General features: G+C 47.2%; 1 protein-coding gene across 4 annotated transcripts in view; it reads left to right on the forward strand.

Annotated features, from left to right (window-relative positions):
- Positions 1-18,180, forward strand: part of ADGRB1 (adhesion G protein-coupled receptor B1) — a 279,985-nt gene that overhangs the window by 123,198 nt on the left and 138,607 nt on the right. For all 4 annotated transcript variants that reach the window (XM_026113657.2, XM_064507937.1, XM_064507938.1 and 1 more), the window contains exons 4-8: positions 3,852-3,959; positions 9,820-9,984; positions 11,838-12,002; positions 15,443-15,607; positions 18,006-18,170. In XM_026113657.2, the coding sequence (XP_025969442.2) occupies positions 3,852-3,959; positions 9,820-9,984; positions 11,838-12,002; positions 15,443-15,607; positions 18,006-18,170 (768 nt within the window). The remainder of the gene's footprint in view (positions 1-3,851; positions 3,960-9,819; positions 9,985-11,837; positions 12,003-15,442; positions 15,608-18,005; positions 18,171-18,180) is intronic.

Below are 18,180 nucleotides of genomic sequence, written 5' to 3' on the forward strand. Positions count from 1 at the left end.
TCCTTAGCTGGTGCAATTGCCATGTATCCAGTTGCTTCCAGGATGACCCCTTCTATACTGGTGGTAGAGCAGGTCCTGAATACGCAGTTGAGAGGTGTTAGTGATTCTGCCCTCCCCAGTTTTACAAAATTAGCAGTTGCTAAATGCCCCAGAAGCTCTATAGCCCACAACTTCTCCTTCAATTTTATGGCACTTGAGACATATTTACCCCCTTTCTTTTTTTTTCTTTATTCTTTTTTTTTTTTCTAATCATTTCTTTCCACTCTTTGCTCTGCTCCATCCCTGCTTCCCCTCCAAACTCCCTGGAATAATTTTCACAGTCTGTCTCAGACTGCTGTTTTCTTTGTCCCTCCTGTTTGGGGGATGAATACAGAGGGAAGAGTGTGTGGCTTTGGGAGACATGCTTGAACATTAGAGACTTAGCCCACAACACCGCAAAGTCTCTGTAGTAGATGTTTTTTCCTCGGCTGTGTTGCAAGGGGCTGTCTGATGAGTTACACGCTCTCATCAGAAGTGTTGGTCATCAGCTTCTTCTTCCCAATAACATCAGCATTGCATGATTATCCTTCCCATCTTGTCTTAGCTGTGTTTTTTCTAAAATCTCAACTGCTTGCCTCCTGCTTGTGATTGAAACTTCTCTGGGTTCTCTCCAGCAGCATTATTTCTCTGGCTCTCCTGCTAGCTTCTCTGAGGTGCTGGGTATTTCCCCCATGTGCCATTCCAGGTCATTTATATGGCTGGGTTGCGAATCATGCCTAGGTCTTCCTTTGATGCTGGCATTGCTCCTCTCTGCTGACCCCACCGTGGGAAGCAAGCTGCTGAAATCCAGCCGGTTCCCTACTGTCTTCATCGTGCAGCACCCACCCCATAAAGTCCTGGTGCATAAACCCACCACAGAGCTTTGCTTGCACTGATTTCGCCTCGTGCATAAACGATGTGGCTTCTCCCTGCTTCATTCAGTCAGGGCTGATTTTCACATATTTATTCTTATTAACTATTCAAATTAAATCTGTGCCAGGCTCCATGCTAAATGGGGCCTGACCTGCTTCTCTGCAACACCTTTTGCAAGGGCTGAAAACCTTGCCCGCTGCAGCAGAGCAACACCGGCGTGGGCCTGGAGCCAGTCCCTGCTGGGGAAGGCTCGGGGAAGGTGACAGGGTGAGGTGTTCAGCTGCTAGACCTGATCACCTTCAATTAGGATGAGCAATAACAGAGTGGGCCTGTCACATCTGCCAGGGAGTGAGGGAAATCCTGCAGCATGTCCAAGACCAGGATCAGCCCCTAGGAGACACCAAGTTCAACTCACTGGCAGGAGGAGGGCCAGCGTGGTTTCATCCAGAGCTGGCAAAAGGGGTCATGTCGGGGAATTTGCCTCGTAGGACTGGCTGGGCAATGCTGTGGAGCAGTGCAGAAATACTCCTCTGTGAGGAGCAAACTGACTGCGACAAAAGCCTTTGGGGGGCCCATATGGGTGCTAAACCACCCTGGCACTACCCCCTGCTCCAGCGGCAGTGGCCACTTGTCTCCTGTGCAGGCACAGAACGGACATGCCGCGGGAGCTGTTTCTGCAGGTCACTAACACAGTTTCTTTGGAAACTCTCCCAGCGGGCAGTCAAATGCTGCTCCTTGTGTCCTGCACCACGGTGGCTTTCAGCTGCAGAGCTCCCGGGTGATTGGGACGTTCTCGACAGTGGCAGTCCTTCAGACCAGGAAAACGTCTTTACGTGCTTCCAGAAAAATTGGAGATGAGGAAAACTGACCACACTGAAATTTTTTACTTTGATCCTTTATCTGTTCTACCTTCTCTCCTTCCTTCTGTCCTGCCTCCTGCCTCTCTGTCCATCCATCCACTCATTGATGCTCACCAGCTGCTGCTGATATATTCAGTCCCAAGTTTTCCTATCATCTTCCCTGCTCCGAGCAGCCAACAAATCCATTCAAACACCATATCTGCACCTTCCTCTCCTCCCCATTTCTCCTCTCATATAATACAAGTCTCCGGGGAGCCTTTGGGATTTACAGCAGCCTGTTTTTGTTTTTCTGGTTTTTTTGATGGTTTTCAGGGGCTCAACCCTTTTAACAAAAGGATTGAAATCAGGGTAGATCAAAATACGGGATATTTTCAGCAACGGGTGGAGAGGTGGTGGCAATGGATCAGGGTATGAGATGTGTCTAGTACCTCAGAGAGTGTAGATCTAATTTAAACTGTCCCCTAAGCAAACTCTGTACACAGGATTTTTGAAAAATACTTGGAGGTTGACTTTTCTATAAACTAAATCTCACATAGGAAGGTCCCAGGGCCTTGTACGTATTAAAAACTTAGGATTTGGTCATTTCTATTTCAGCAAAGAACCCGGGGGGAGGGAGAGGAAGGAACACAGATGTATGCAAGTATCGGGATGTTTTGTAGTCCTGATGTCCAGACAAATGGAAACCTGCCCTCGATGAGGGCAGGCAGGTGACTGTCCCATCCTGTCTCCTCCAGCCAGTAGCCCACAACCAGTCTGTGCTGGAAAGGTTTGGAGCCATCAGCATGACCAGCCCCTAGGCCCTGTTTTGGGACTAATGTGATGGGGAATTTGCTTCACAGTTTCATAACCTAGATGGGCCTCTTCCATGAACCAAGCCGCTGAACGTAAAGTCCAGCTCCCGTCAGGGACTCTCTGAATCATTCCTCTCCCTCCTCTGCTTTCCCTTTTTGGAGGGCAATAAAGACTCCTGCCACCACACTGAAGCTTTATTAGCCTTTATTAATTTTCCCAGGGCTCCAAGATCAAGTCTGTCACCATTTCATCTCTTGGCAGTTTGTACTTCTTGAAAAGATGTCTGACTGTTTTACCTCCTTGGGGACAAAGATCCTCTGCCTGGTTCCTGTGTTTGGAAACAAACCAGTTGCCAGATCGCAGATTACTAGAGCTCAGCTCTGCTCTCTGCTATGCTGCATGACTCCGATGGAGTCAGCTGCGCTCTCCTGATGTACAGAGGGCAGCCCTCGTGAGTGGGATTCAGTTGCCAATGCTTGGTCGCTTGTCTGCTTACTACTGTTTTCGAAGGAACAGGGATGCCTGCTGTCCATCGGGAGTTAAATGCTCTAACTTTACAGTGGTCTCGACTCCATGGTCTTCAGCAGGAGAGTTTCACCGATCACTAGGATCAGGAGCTTTGCTCATTCACCTGCCTTCCAAAGGAGCTCAGCCTTAGCTCTGTTGGTCCAGCAGTTGCTTTGTTGATATCAAGCCTTCATCTTTCCTCTTTGCTGGTGGTAGGGTAGGGTCTGGGAAGGAGACAACCTTTTCAGCCATCCCTTTCCTTTTCCAATCTCCCCTCATATGCCTGCTTCACTCAGCATTTTCTAGATGCTCTACAGAGCATCGCTAAATAGCTACACTTTGCAAGGCAGAGTTTTACACAAAAAAACAGTGCCACTCTTCACCATAGATCTCAAAACACTGCCAGGGATGGTGGGATTCACTGTCAGCACACCCAAAAATGCTAAACCCTCCACGAGTCCCTAAGGCTGCCCAATCTCACTGGAGGCTTCCTAGCAAAGGGTATGGACACCCTGGAAATTCATTGCATCTGATTAAATCAGGCATAGGGATCTGATCCTTCATGCTCCCATGTCTCGCTGAAACCAAGGGTTGAACTGCTGGCCAGATCGAGTCTTGCAGGCTGGCTCGGTGCGAAGGCCCCAGGGAAGGCTGGTGGTCAGGGGTGCCGGGTTGGAAGGCAGGTGGTCGTGTGAACCAAACCTCGCAGGTTGCTGTTGTTTATACAAATGTAACCTTTGTAGTGAAAGATCTTGCAGAGTGAACCAAGGTGTATTTACATGACCCATTACCTTGCCATAGCCAATGGACGCTATAATTCCAGAAGCCAATCGCTGAGGTCCACAGATAACAGAAAGCGAGAGGACACTGACGAACTGCAGCACTACGGGTACCCTGCACCTCAAATAGGTAAGCTCTGACCTACCATGACAGACTCTGGAGATGGCATTCTACCTGGTAACTGAACGTCCCGGCTGGGCTGGGCTGACTGCATTGACTTGCTTTGCTGTTTCAGTGACGCAGCTAACCAACTCTTTTCCTCCCAGGTTAGCATGGGCTTAGCCTGCCAGTAAGTCAGACATTGAGCAAATGGTCATCCCCCAGTTTGTTCCCATCCTATTGCACCGACAGGGTTTTGTGTTGTTGCCATTAGCCAGAGAAGACAGCGAGAGTTAGACACTATGCCCTAACCAGACCGCGCTTCTCGCAGATTGCTTCTTATCACCCTGCCTACTTCTAAGTCACTGCTTTGTCTGAACTATCTAAACAGCCATGGTTCATTAAGCCAAAGCTGACTTGACTGTGACATAGCCTCTTTACTGATGTTCATGTCATGCCTTTCCATTGACCACAGAAGGAGATGTGCAGGGTGTGATGGGAAGACAGCAGGACACTTTCCTCTGTCACTGGATATTCAGTGATGTGCAGGGATTTGTGTCTGATAGGCTCTGCAGCAGGACCCTCCTGCAACTGGAGGAAAATAAGATTTAGTAGTATCAGAGAGTGTGATCTGGGAAGACAGCAATGAACTGGACATGGACATGTGCCAAGACCAATCTGGAGAGGTTTTGTGCTCTTTGTTTACTGCTGCCTTTCATGGCAGGAGCTCAACACATCATGCTTTTAGGTAAAGCAAGCTGCAGGTTGAAACAGTTGTCCAGCAGCTTTACAAACAGTCTGTGCTCTAGAAAGGCTTCAGAAGGGCAATTCAAAGAGCCAGAGCTGTGGCACAGACTATAAGGGAGAGGGGTTCATATCTGGTGTAAATCAGCTGTGCTCCATCCGAACCAGCAGGACTCTGCCAGTTTGCAGCAGCAAACAGCATTACAAGGCAGCACTGTAGCGCGGGGCTCCGGGAGGGATCCGTCGATGGATTGGGTGGTGGCTTTCACCAGGCGGCAGGGGATCATCTGAATTTCCTTCCTACCCTTCACTGACTCTGGCCAAAGAGAGCATGAACAGGCCAGAGCTGCTGGTGCAGGGAGGGGTAGAGCTCTTGTTCGTGAGCCCTAGGGAGCCTTGTCTTGCAGAGATGGACAAGGACCTTGGGTGGGAGCAGCACTGCTGCCTGTGCCAGCACTGACCACTGGCAAAGAGCTGCAGTGGAGGGCTGATACTTGCGCTGTTGCAACCTCATGAAGCTTGGCTCAATCTCTAGGACCCCGTGTGTCCAAAGGAGTGGAAGAAAAGGCAGGTCTCATGATGTGCCCCACTGCTGTTGCTCTGCCTGGTCTCAGGTGCTTTCCTAGTGCTCCAGCCTGTAGCCCAGCCATCATGTTTATGGCTGGGTGTTTCCTCCTGCCATGCAGCTGGATGCTGCATCGGTGCTCAGCAACATCTCTATTAACTCCCTGCTGCCATAGCCCCTGCTGTACTGTAGCTGACTTGGGTCATGCTGTCCCTTAATCCGGTGTGGGCTGTGAGACACCCCTGGGAAGAAGCGCATTATCCTGCCACGAGCTTGCCACGCTTCTGCCACTATCCCAGGAGCAGTAACTGCAGCCAGGTTGTTAAGGAAAGCAGGACAGAGGAGATGTAGAGTTAAAACCAGGCAGAAGGTACAGCCCAGAGATGGATTTGGAGGGAGTCTCTAGCTGGGCATACTAATGCAAAACCCAAGTCTTTCCATGGTACAAATCAAAACAGCTCATAGGGTCTATGCCATTTCACATCCACTCAGTACCTGGAAAAATACGGAATATGAAAAATGCCAGCTACGGGGACCAGGGTGAGGGAATGGCCCTGCCCAGATGAGGGCCAGAGTTTACTCCTGCCAGCCCTTTTCAGCCCTGGTGTCCAGGTCCTGTTGGCCTGTGGGCTCTGGCACAGTTGTGCTCTCAGCTGTGATGCCACTGGCTGGCAGTTTGCCCTCTCCACGCCCCCCCCCCCCCAGCAGCAGCACAAGAGTGAGATCCAGCCTAGCAGGTCCCTGGCACTGGTGCTCCCAGCTCAGCCCACACACGGCTTCCAGGAGGCCTTTGCCAAAGGCTGGATGTGAATGAAGAAGAGGCAGCACGTGGTGAAATGTCAGATTGATGAGAAGTGCCAAAAAAAGGGGCTTCTGGCGGAGGGATGACAGCAATGTGTCGCTCCATTAATGCTGAGAGAGGGAGTGTCAGGGAGAAGCTGCAGGCACTGACGGGGACCCTGCAGCCAGCTGAGTTTTCCATAAGGCCAGATCAGTTACTGTCAGGGCTGGCCAGGTGCTGGAAAGGATCCTGGATTGCACTGCTACTTCCCAGCGGAGTGATGCCCAGCGTGTCTCCTGCAGCACCTGCCATGTCTGCTGTAGCTGCAGAAGTGTCCCCAGGCTCCAAAAGAGGTGCTACAGCTGGCCCTGTGGGAGCAGGCGACTGCAAAGAGCCGCTTTTCCACTCAAAGCGAGGAGGCTTTCTCCCTGCTAAGTCCTTCCAGGCACTAGCTGGCACCTTGCTGTTCTCCACGCTAGCCTGGAGCACCACAGGACACATCACAGGGTGGTGCTTCAGAGACATGTCTCGGGCAACGGTCATGATGGAGGGCATGTCCTCTCAGGGGTGAAGTCCATAGGATGGTTTTGCATCTCTTCCAGGTCTGGTTGTATGGCCAGGGCCTGTGTGCTGAGCTATGTTAGAGGTCTGTCAGGTCGGATGAGCATGGGAGATTCTTGCCCTTATATTGAGAAGCAAAACCAAGATCCATTCCTGGGATAAATCATCAGAAGGCACTGCAACCGGTGATTCACATCAGCTGTGATCTGGCCCACAGGCGTGCAGAAATTCTGCTCATGAACACTTTTGGCAATGGGTGATATTCTACTTCTTTTGGGTGGGGAACGAAACAGCTTGTAGGCCTGATGCCAAGAGGTTCTGACAGCCTCTCAGGACTAGGTCTGGCATGGTTTGAAACTTAGTTGTATTTCTTCTGTGAGTGCTGAGACTTGACCAGACATAGTGCCCCAGATGACTGAGATAAACTGCTTAGTTTGAAACCACACTAAACCAAAAGAAATAACCAGTACTTGATAAATAAACTACATTCTGGATTTAAAAACTGGAGACTGGTGTAATGATAGTTGAGGAGATTTGCCTTTATTGGTACTGTGAAATGGCAAAGGTCAAAAAATAAAGAAGGAGAAAGAGACAGAAGAGGCAGCATTTGGGTTAAAGTGACCACGCTTTCATCTAATGACACAGTAATTCTTGTCTGGAGATGGAGCTTGCAAAACCACAGCCAAGCCTGAGTGAGGAGGTGGTGGGATGGCAGGTTTTCCAAACCATGAGTCACTGATGGGAGGAACCACTACATTTCTGCAGGCTTCCTCTGTCCCCTCTCTGGCCTATCAGAAATACTTCTGGGTACAGACTGGCAGCCTTTAACTAGGCACCACAGAGGAAGAAGAAGGGTGACATGTGAGACAATGAAACCAGGACAATGCTGCCACAGTGGGACTGGAGACCAGCTGAAAAATGCCAACTGTCTGCAAGTGAGGGATGTGGTACTGCTGGGTGGAGCAGTGAGGAGGTTGCTGCAAGGTTGATGGAGGCGTTTGGGCATGGTTCTCCAAGCGGTGCAAAGGCGTCATCTGTGAGGGGTCTATGGAGGTATTGGAAAGGGAGTCTAATTATCATGGAAATCCAGATCTCTGTATACCAGGAGATCCAATACTTGGGAAACAGGATATGAGAGAGATGCTTCCTTGAAGCCTCAAAGTCTCAAAACACACTTTGACTCCTGTAGATCCCAGAGAAAGACCAATGTTCAGCAATGTTTGCCTAACTGGAACCAGCTGGGTAGATTAATCTGATGCGGAATGAAGCAATATTGAGCAACTTTGGCTTAATGAACACAATCAGTTATGCCTGATGTCCATCTCCCTAACCAGGCAGCGAGGGAGGCAGGCAGTGTGCAGACTGCAAGGGGAATGCATTTTGCTTGTCCCCTGATCTTGTTAGAGTGAAGCCATACTGTGAAAGGAGGAGCTCAAGACAATGTTTGTGAAAGCATAGGTGAGGTGGGGAAAGATTCATCCTTATCTCCATCTCTTACTGGGTCCAGCTATATTCTGTCAGTAGGAACAGCAGCCAGGTAAAATGGCTGGAGCTATCCAAAGCAGGTTTTCTGAAAACCACAATACATACCAGATAATGTAGATATCAGTACCCAAAATCCCAATAGGCAGATAAATGAATTGGAGCTCTAATTGCTTGGTTTGCTGTGAACACTTGAATAAACTTTCATTGCATGCTGACAAATCTCATTGAGACTAGCAAATAAATATACCGCCTTGAGAAGGAAGTCAGACATGCACAGCTTTAAGTCACCTTAGGTGGTATCACAGCTGATACCTTCAGTATTACTGGGCAGTATGGTGATCCCTGGCTCTTACAGTTCCCATCATGACTCCTGTATTGACATGGATTTTCACGCAGTCAGTCTCTAGCACTTGCTGTCCAGAAGTAGGGTGTCTCCCACACTCCGTGTCGCAGCTGGTCAGTCCAATGCGGGGTCCACTGTCCAGCTTTGTCCAAGGAATTTGGTCATGGTGTGGGACACAAGTCTCCATGTTGGGTGCAGCTCAGGCTGTGCCATATTGTAGGGCCCTTCAAGTCATGCTCATCGACTCCACCCAGTGCCGCGGTCCTTCTTGTTTGGCCATCCACCATGGTCTGCCAGATACATCTTGTTATGATGCAGCATGGTACTGTCTGATGCTTTGAAGAACTTGCTGCTAGAGAGACATGCCCCTATATTATGCAGCTTCAAAGATGTGTTGTTGGTGTTTATTCTTGCCATATGTCTGTGTACTATACATACCAAATGTTATGGTCTAGGTTTATCATGTGTAATTATTAGTAATACATTAAGAAAGTAAAAACCCAAACAATGCAGAACTTAATCAAATGAAAAAGAGCAGGCTTTTTTTATTCATACAGGAAGAAAAAAGACATTTTATCGGGGTAGACTACTGCCTATGAAAACTCACGGAAAACTCTGCCCTTTCCCTGCTCATACCATGCTTTTGGTGACTTTTTTTGAGGCTATGGCCTGGGTCAAGCACCACTTCTAGGACTATATGCTTGCAGGGATATTAATGACAGAGGGAATATGTGTCTTTCTCTCCTTTCCATCCCCATCTCACGGTTGATGGGATGCTTTTACTGTCCTTTCCAATACTGCCCCTTTAGGCAAGTAGTTGAGAAGGAATGTACCATATCTGTGGGCAGTCACCCTTGTTCCGTATCATGTGCCATCAAGCAGCTGTTCTCCAGAAGGATAAGATGATAAGAGAAGCCTTGGTGGGATTACTCCAGCCAATGTTCTTCTCAGGCTCTGTCACCTTGTATTTTGTGTTGTCTGCTGCTGCCAGTCTGCACTGGGGAGACAGGGGATGAATCTTTATCAATTCACCATTTATGGACATGTTTACTATCCTTACCTAATCACTGTTACCATCCCAGAGTGGGGAATATATATCCCAGCTCACGTGGTGCTGCAGTGGCTAAACCATCATCAATGTTGGAACCTGCCCTGCCCAGTGTCCTGATGCTTTTTCAGTGTTTCCCCTTTTTTGTGTTAGAGCTCTAAGAAACATTTCCCAAAAAAACTTTTGACCATTGTCAACCTTTACATTTTTTCACAAATCCCTTTGCACCCTTGCTGTCACACCAGATGTAGGACACATTGCATAGCTTCACGGATTGCCAGTGGCTGATGAAATACAGTTTGTTGCCCCACAGTCCAGGGACCAATGATGCCATGTCCTCACCTTCTGCTCCAACCCCAACAGGTGATCCCGCAGCAGAGGAGTGGTCCCCATGGAGTGTGTGTTCAACGACCTGCGGGGAGGGCTGGCAGACCAGGACGAGGTTCTGCGTATCGTCTTCCTACAGCACTCAGTGCAGCGGCCCTCTACGAGAGCAGAGACAGTGCAACAACTCTGCCGTGTGCCCAGGTGGGCTGAGTGCTCCATCCGTGAGTGGGCAGAAGGGGAAGGGAGGCAGAGTGCATGGAGTATTGACTGCCCATGATATCTCATCACACCTACAGCAAAGGCTGGAACGCAACAGATCAGGTTTTCAGCCCTGGTAATGAGTTCAGTGCACTCCATAGCCTAACGTTTCCGTAATTCCTTGACCTAAATCACAAGCACCCATAGGTGGAAAGGGGGAAGGTGAGATGAGGGTTTGTTGTTTGTTCACCAGGTTGTGGTCCTCACTTTTGCCAGCTAACTTATTCTCTTTGTGCTCTAAAGGCCTGCAAGCACATAGTAGGTGACTGGAGGCAGACAACCCTCCCTTTTCTTTTCACCATAAAGCCTCATAAGCCCTTGACAGATCAAGTCCCAGTGGGTGGACATGTGGTCTGCATGCTCTTGACAATTCCATGCTTTTTAAATGAAATGGACACTTGTGAATCTGAAAGGATTATGCCCTTGTGGGGAGTTTCCAAGCATGGGGCAGATTGGAAAAGAGAAACAGCAGATGACATCCTCGACCTTCAGCTGCTCAAAGCCCAACACTATGCATATCACTGCAAAGTCCACGTGAAAAACTTATTCTGCTGGTTTGTTTAAGAAGTGAACCAACCCTCCTCACCACTTTCATATTCCTTCTTCCACAATTCTGATGAACAAACAGAGTCTGGGGGACCTGGGCATTATTTTGAAGATATCTGATATTAAATTAGGTGCATCATTCACAACTCCAGACCATTGACATCGTTGTTCAAAACCAATGTCAAAAACACCAAGCTGGTTCTCCTCCTCTTCTCTGTATTTTTTTCCTCTAACTATCTCTTGTCATGTAAGGTGCCTGGTGATAGTTATAAAATGATAGATTTGAACCCTGCTTCCTCAGGTCAGTGGATCAGCCACTGTTAGGAACTGATGACCCCTTTGTCTGTCTGGGATGTGTACCAGGTATTACCAATTTAGGATTCTTAGAAAGGTAGGGCATTCCTAAGGGCTAGAAAGTTCCCATCTCTTTATTATTATTATTATTATTATTATTATCATTATTTTCTGAAGCATGACTGATTTTGTGTTCACTTCTCCAGCTAAAGCTGGATGTGACAAAGTCCCTTAAGAGAGATCAGTACATTCTGGTAACATTTGGCCTCTAGAGATTATGGTCACTAACCTTCCATAAATAACCTGGCCAGATTAGATTAGATTAGATTGGTTAAAATCAGATTAATATAGATTAGAAGGCTTTGGATGTCTAATTCTTGGAATTCTAAGTGATGGCCAGAACAGTGTTGGTGCATGTTGCTTGCCCAATTTATTCTTTTGAGTCTCCCCAGATTTGCCCTATGATGTCACTGCTGTATGACAGTAATTAGGAGACACATCACACCTTTTCTAAGAGCTTGAAAAGCTGTAGCTTTTGAAGATTCAATGATAAAAAATGATGAGGGAGGGAATATAGGCAAGAAGTGACAAAATGATGGTGATGCTACTCTCCAAAGGACTTTATTTGCTCCTCTCTAGCTAATTGCATCTTTTGTTCAAAAAAATGCCCTCTCCCTGGGCTCAAAAATCAAAAAAAATAGGGTCAGTGAAAAGTGCGTTAAGATTTATTTCATGTGGGCTGGAAAGTGAGAGACACTTGGTGCCAATATCGAATCACAAAAAATTACATGATGTTCCCGTTGCACATTTCAGGCTGGTTTGTTCTTGGCCTTCCTACACTAGTTTCTCACATACTGCTCATTCTGGGTGGGAAGATGCTGCGCGCTGTGGGCTCACTCACTGGGTCTCCAGACCTCCTTTGGAAAGGAGACTGACTTCTTCTGCTTTGATTTCAGTGCATGGCACCTGGGACGAGTGGTCTCCATGGAGCCTGTGCTCTTCCACATGCGGGAGAGGATACAGGGATCGGACCCGCACCTGCAAGCCTCCTCAGTTTGGTGGGAACCCCTGCGAGGGCCCAGAAAAACAAACCAAGTTCTGCAACATTGCACTTTGCCCAGGTAAGGCAGTTAGAGATGCGGAGCGGTCCCTCCAGCAGGTCTCCCGAACCCCGAGAAGGCCCTTGTGTTTGTCACTGAGCAGGTGTCCAGCCGTCCATCTGTGCTGAAGGAGCACACAGATGACACTATCCCAAAGAGGATCCTCCAGCATAAGGAGCACATTGGAGGAGCAGTCTAGAGGAGCCTCCTGGATGTATTCATTTCGGCACTGTGTGATTTCCCCTCTCTAGTAATTTCCTGAGGACGTGCTACACGGGATAGACCTGGGCTGGCTCAGCTGTCACTACTATTTGCAAGGCCATCTTACACGTCTTATTTATGATGCCCAGTAGATGGTTTGAAGCTGTTTTGCCCAACTGGGCTTGTTGCTGTTCTGGAATTAATAATTTTGCTTGCTAGTATTACATGCACCTGGATTTCACTATATATGCAAGCTCTCTGTGTACTTGATCCTGCCTTGGGCAGTGACATAGACAGAGGGGTTTCTAAGAGCCTTCCCTGCCATATTTTTAATACTTTGAGGAACTTTTTTCCTACCCCTAGATTTCACTTCCAAACGCCGCTCCCCAAGTTTTACTTTGAAACCTCAGAAAGGAACCTCAGAGGAAATGGTTTTTACCCATTGGAAATCCAGTTGCACTCCTGTAGCTTCCTCCTCCAAAACAGACGGGCCTCGAGTTTATCACAGAGCCTCCATTTTCTTCACTCGGAGATTGGAGTGTCCTGGTGAACGTGATCTGAACGTGAGGGATGTCCCCAGCGCTCCTCCCTTCTCCCAGGAAAATGTCAACTGACATTTTTCAAGTTTCATGAGAACCATTATGAAAAATTATTAAGTCCCCAGAGGAGGAGAGGGACTGTGGGCGTGATGAAGAACTTTGTGAAAATATTTGTGAAAAGACTCCTGGCATTTTCTGCCTAGTTTTCACCCCAAATAACTATCCTTGGATTTCTGGCCACGGTCCAAAAGACTCTGCTCAGAATAAGAACATCCCAGATACCAAATTGGCTCTGTCATAAAAAGACAAATTGAAAAAGTCAGGGCTAGCATTGCTTGGGCAATAAAGCATTTCCTGAGTTAACATTGATCCATAATTAATTTAAATACAAATAAATATGTGGATACACTGTAGCAAATGAAACAGTGGTGGAAAAGACAGGCAGCCCTACTGAAACACTTCAGCTCTAATTAATGCCACAAAAGCAATCAGTGGCTTTGCTGTGCCAAATGAGTGCGACATTGGGGGACTCATTGAAGCGCAACAATGGGCGCTGCTCAGTGCGTGATGCACTAGACAGTCATATCGCCTATTACTGCCCTGCTCTGAGGATTTATTAACACAACTGATAAAAATGCTCTGCTGCAGGGACAATGGAGCTCTTGTTCCCCTGGAGCAGCAGATATCCCAAGTCCTTCAGAGAGAGGGAAAAAGGGAAGACAATGCCAGTGTCTGAGTAGACCACATGAGCCAGCCTGCAATGAACTTTTTGATAGTTTCTCACTCCAGTATGACAACAGCATCGAGCAGTTTTGACTGCTGCTGCCGTGATGGAGAGCTCTTGGCATCTCACCAATGAGACCGAGTTATGTCAGCGCCTATGGCTGGAGATGCAAATAGGCCATCTCTGTTTCTCCATTTTCTAAATGTCTTTAAAATTATAGCCCGTGAATATATAAGGTCTCATCTTGAAAGAAATCACCCATTCCCTCTACCCAAGTGAATGAGCAATCTATGGATCTGGCTCACTTTTATTTTCCCAGCTCCAAAGGCTCATAATTGTGATGGGCTTCCAACTCACCACTGCAACTGCAGCAGGTAGGGCTTTGGTGAATGCGGCCTTTATGGTAAATGCAACATTTACTTTAGTAAATGCAAGCACACCTTTCTAACGTATGCAAATATACGTGAGGAGCAGGCAGTTTCAGCTCATGGGAACTAGTGGTGCCTCCTTCAGTAAAGAAAGTCACACTAATTTTTACCTAATAAAGGTAATAAGATCTACTCTGTGAGCTTTTGAATCAGTTCCAGAGAAGAATTACCTCTGCCCAGTCACCACCTCTTGCAGTTTGCACCCTTGGGACTGATATGCCTTGACGTGACGTCTTGAATTTACACATGACGAAAGCATCAAGCTTGGATTGTTAAAAACAGGCACCGTTTGGAAGTACCTTTAGGCTTGCATTATTTTTCAGACCTTCTGCGCTCATGTGCACCCTCTGAGTTAACAGTTGCTCATTTGAGTATTTTGGCATTTTCTTACATGCTTAAAAACCAAAAAAAGCCACTCAACTGCACTGGGGATTATTGGGGGCTGTTTGAGGCCTTGCAAATTACACAAGGGATCAGGCTGCATATATTTTTCCTGGACTGGTAAACAAAGTCAAGGGAATTAATCTGGAATCTACAAAAATACAATTTAAGCTAGGATTTAGACTTTTTAGGGATTCAGGATTTTTTTTTCTTTTTAAGTGAGAATTAATAGTTAGTGAAAGCTAGACAGAGCATGATGACCACTGCTAATGAGAAAAAGTGTTCCAGGAATAGTGGCCTGGGTGAGCTGTCTGTTCATCAGGGTCCAATTAGGGTGTAACTGCCACGCTTAGGAATGCTTTACACTATATCATGCTAATAAGATGTATTCATGTTTCTTCCTGTCCTTTTCATAATTTCTCTTTTCTCTTCCTCCCCTATTTAATTATCCGAGCTGTTTCTGTGTCGAGACATATCAAGCCTGTCAGCGTTAATTCAGCCATGAGAGGAGTACACTGACCACACACGCACACTCTGCTCATGGTGCCACATTAGATCACACCTATGCTCCAAGAATTTCCTGGCTGCTGGCTTGAATTCCATTGAATACCTTTGTGATTCCAGTTTGTTTGTGTGCTTTAATGATTGCCTCTGAAAAAAACAATTTTGGGTTCGAGGAAGTTCCCTTCCTTCCAAGCTCATCCATTACTTTGGACGAGTCAGGATGAAAAATATTCCCTCAAAAAGTGCCAATTGCCCAAAAGGGAAATGTTATGGGAATGTCTGGATTCCTTCAAAATGTTCAGTGAAAACATGCTCCATGCTCTCTATTTTGACATTATATCTATAATATTAATAGTTTTGACTTTTATGTTAGAATGTATAAAATTAATAATTTCAACTTTATGGTACCATGTAGAGCATGAACATAAACAATATTTTGGCACTTGCATCCTACCAGGACATAAAATATGAGTCAGAGGTTGCTGCGGGTCCTGAGAAATTGGTGTTGCCACACTTGTCTGAACTTTCCCCTGATGCTCCTCTCCCTCCCTCATGCCCTGTGACTCCAGCTTGTCCCCACGTTTTGGCCCACTGTTTGCACAGGGTGGAGAGTCTTGCACGTGCCTCCTTCCAGTGAGCGCGATTTTCACATTCAGTTTTGTTATCTCTCTTTGGGCCACTCAGTGGACGGCAACTGGAATGAGTGGTCGAGCTGGAGCTCGTGCTCTGCCTCCTGCTCCAACGGCACCCAGCAGCGGACGAGGGAGTGCAACGGACCCTCCTACGGTGGAGCAGAGTGCCAAGGACACTGGGTGGAGACCAGGGACTGTTTCCTACGGCAATGCCCAGGTCAGTGGCCAATGCCTTTTCTTGGGTCATCCTTTGCTGCAGTTCCAGGTAGGCTTTTGTAAAATCCCCACCTGGTTTCTTTGGGGAAGGGTGGGACAGTTTTCACCACTAATGAAGTAATAAACAGGTTGTGGATCATACCAATGGACCATATAAGCCACAATCTGTAGTAGTCAAATGCCCCAGGAGACCCTGGAGAGATGAGTGATTGTCTCCAGAGAAAATGTCTTTCTAACCTCAGTTACCAGTTTTCAGCATGTACTTAAAAAAACAAACAAGCAAACAAAACCTTTTCCATGCTTCTGCAATGCTTCTACTTTCCTCTTTGTTGTTGCTGTTGTTTCTCTCCTCTCCTCTCTTCTCCTCTCCTCTCCTCTCTTCTCCTCTCTTCTCTCTACCAGTTGACCACTCCTAGTTATGGCTGAAGCAAACAGGGCAACCACTACTGTTTTATCGTGGCTTTGAACCTTGTCCATGACAAGACCTAGGATAGGGTAGCCTTGATTCATGACTAAGACTTGTCATTTAGTTTACTCATTTGGTCATGTCTCAAAAACAAAAACAAAACAAAACAAAAAAACTTCTGCCCAAGGTGTTGTAGCCAGTGCCTCATATTCAGAATAATCACTTTGTCTTTGTATCAGTGGATACTCTCTGCAGGAGAGCCACTTCAGGCAGAGAGAGACAAAAACAGGAGCAGATGTCTCAGCACACCTAACACCAGAAGTCTGCGTTTCTCAGGCTGATGGCACCACTGCAGAGTTGGAGGTGCAATTTGCCTCTTTCTGTCTCAAGGAGGGCCATCACAAAGGGACTGAGTGGGTCTGCTGGTGTGGAAGATATTCCCACCTGAAAACAAGGCTTGAACCTCCAGAAGCCTTCAAGCTTGATCAGTGACCAATTCTTGCCATGCTTCTCCTGGCCCTTTCCTTGGCTCTCTCAGGGGCTGCTAGCCCATGCAGGACTGAGGAGGAGTGTGCCCCTGAGATGTAGAGGGCCTTTCTCCCCTTTCTGAGAGATCAGGGTTGCCCAGAAACACTTCCGCTCTTCCAGGCACTGCACGCACCTTGGTCAGGTGAGAAAGTATAATCATCTCTCCACTCTGCATATAAAGAAGCTGGTAGCTCTTCAACCTGGCATACCTCTTTCATCAGTATTTCTATCCCCCTGGTTGCAACATCATCTGCATGGGACTCTCTAGCAGCAGAGGAGGGCTAACATAACGCAGTGTTTAACATGGGTATGGACTTTCCTACATGGACTCTAGTACGTTCTGTTACCTACATCCCACTCTGTCTTTGCAACTTATCAAGATTTGCAGAGACACAAATGGCCTAACTCTTTTTTAGGCATCCTCCTCCCACTGATTTTAGATGCTGAAGTAACATTGAACATAGCTTACACTCCATATGGTCCCACCTTAGAAAGCACCAGAGGTTGGACCTGTCCTTTTTCTATGATAATAATTTTCTTCCATTGCTCGGAGAAGAGTGGGATCCCTCACCCTCTCAGCTGGAGTTATGAGACCCAGGATGACCTGTTAACTCCTAATTAAAACCCAAATAGGAATCAGGAGACTTAGGTCCGTGCTCTAGTTCTGTCACTGAGTTGCTGTTTTTCATCCGTGATGCAGGAGAGGAGACTGCTTCCCTACCTTGCAGGCTTGTTGTGAGGACTAATTAACATTTTTACAGTGTTTTGATAAATGCCATTGTTAATATAAAAGAAATATTTCCACTGAATCTGTAGAGATGCTTGGAGAAGATACAATGGAATGAGACAGCCTCTGAGCCCAGGGCTCTTGCAAACCTCCGTCCAAGGCATGTGAGGCAATGATGCAATGGAAACAGATGGAGGGACATTTATTTGATGTTTCTTCATGGTTTCTCCCCTAAGGGTTCTCCTGGTCCCTTTAGACCTCTGGGCCTGAAGTATGACTCTGGGAAGGTCTGTTTTCACACATTCCTTGGGCATCCCAACCAAACTCAAGCTATGGACTTTGTCTGGTAGATGTGGCTCCTGGGCAATTTGAATCCCTGCCTACCCTGAAAGTGTTCATGGCAGAGCCCAAAATCTGGGAGGCTTCCCCAAGTCCCCCAGATTTTCTTTGGCTTCCCCAAGGAAAGAAATGGGATTGTTTGTGTGGGGGAAAAGGATACTGAGGAGAAACACAAGAATAGTCTTCAACTATTAAAGGGCTGGTACAAAGGTAAGGAGGACACACTGATTCATGTCTGTTGAGGACCAGACAAGCAACCAAGGCAGGAAACCTCCCTTCACACCAAGCCATGCTCTACTAACCATATGTTCCAGGGTTTACCTTGGGAACTTGCTTCCTTCTGCTGTGGATGACGATGGGATGTGACAGGCTGTTTCTCTCCTCTTTTTTTATTTCTAGTGGATGGGAAATGGCAGGCCTGGGGAGTGTGGGGAAGCTGCACCGCCACGTGTGGAGGTGGGACTCAGAGACGTGACCGTGTGTGCTATGGGCCCTTCTTTGGTGGACAGACTTGCCAGGGGCCCAAGGAGGAGTATAAACAGTGCAATGACAAGAAGTGTCCTGGTAAGTACCC

Source organism: Dromaius novaehollandiae, chromosome 2, assembly GCF_036370855.1.
Source record: "Dromaius novaehollandiae isolate bDroNov1 chromosome 2, bDroNov1.hap1, whole genome shotgun sequence".
In the NCBI taxonomy this organism is placed as follows: Eukaryota; Metazoa; Chordata; class Aves; order Casuariiformes; family Dromaiidae; genus Dromaius; species Dromaius novaehollandiae.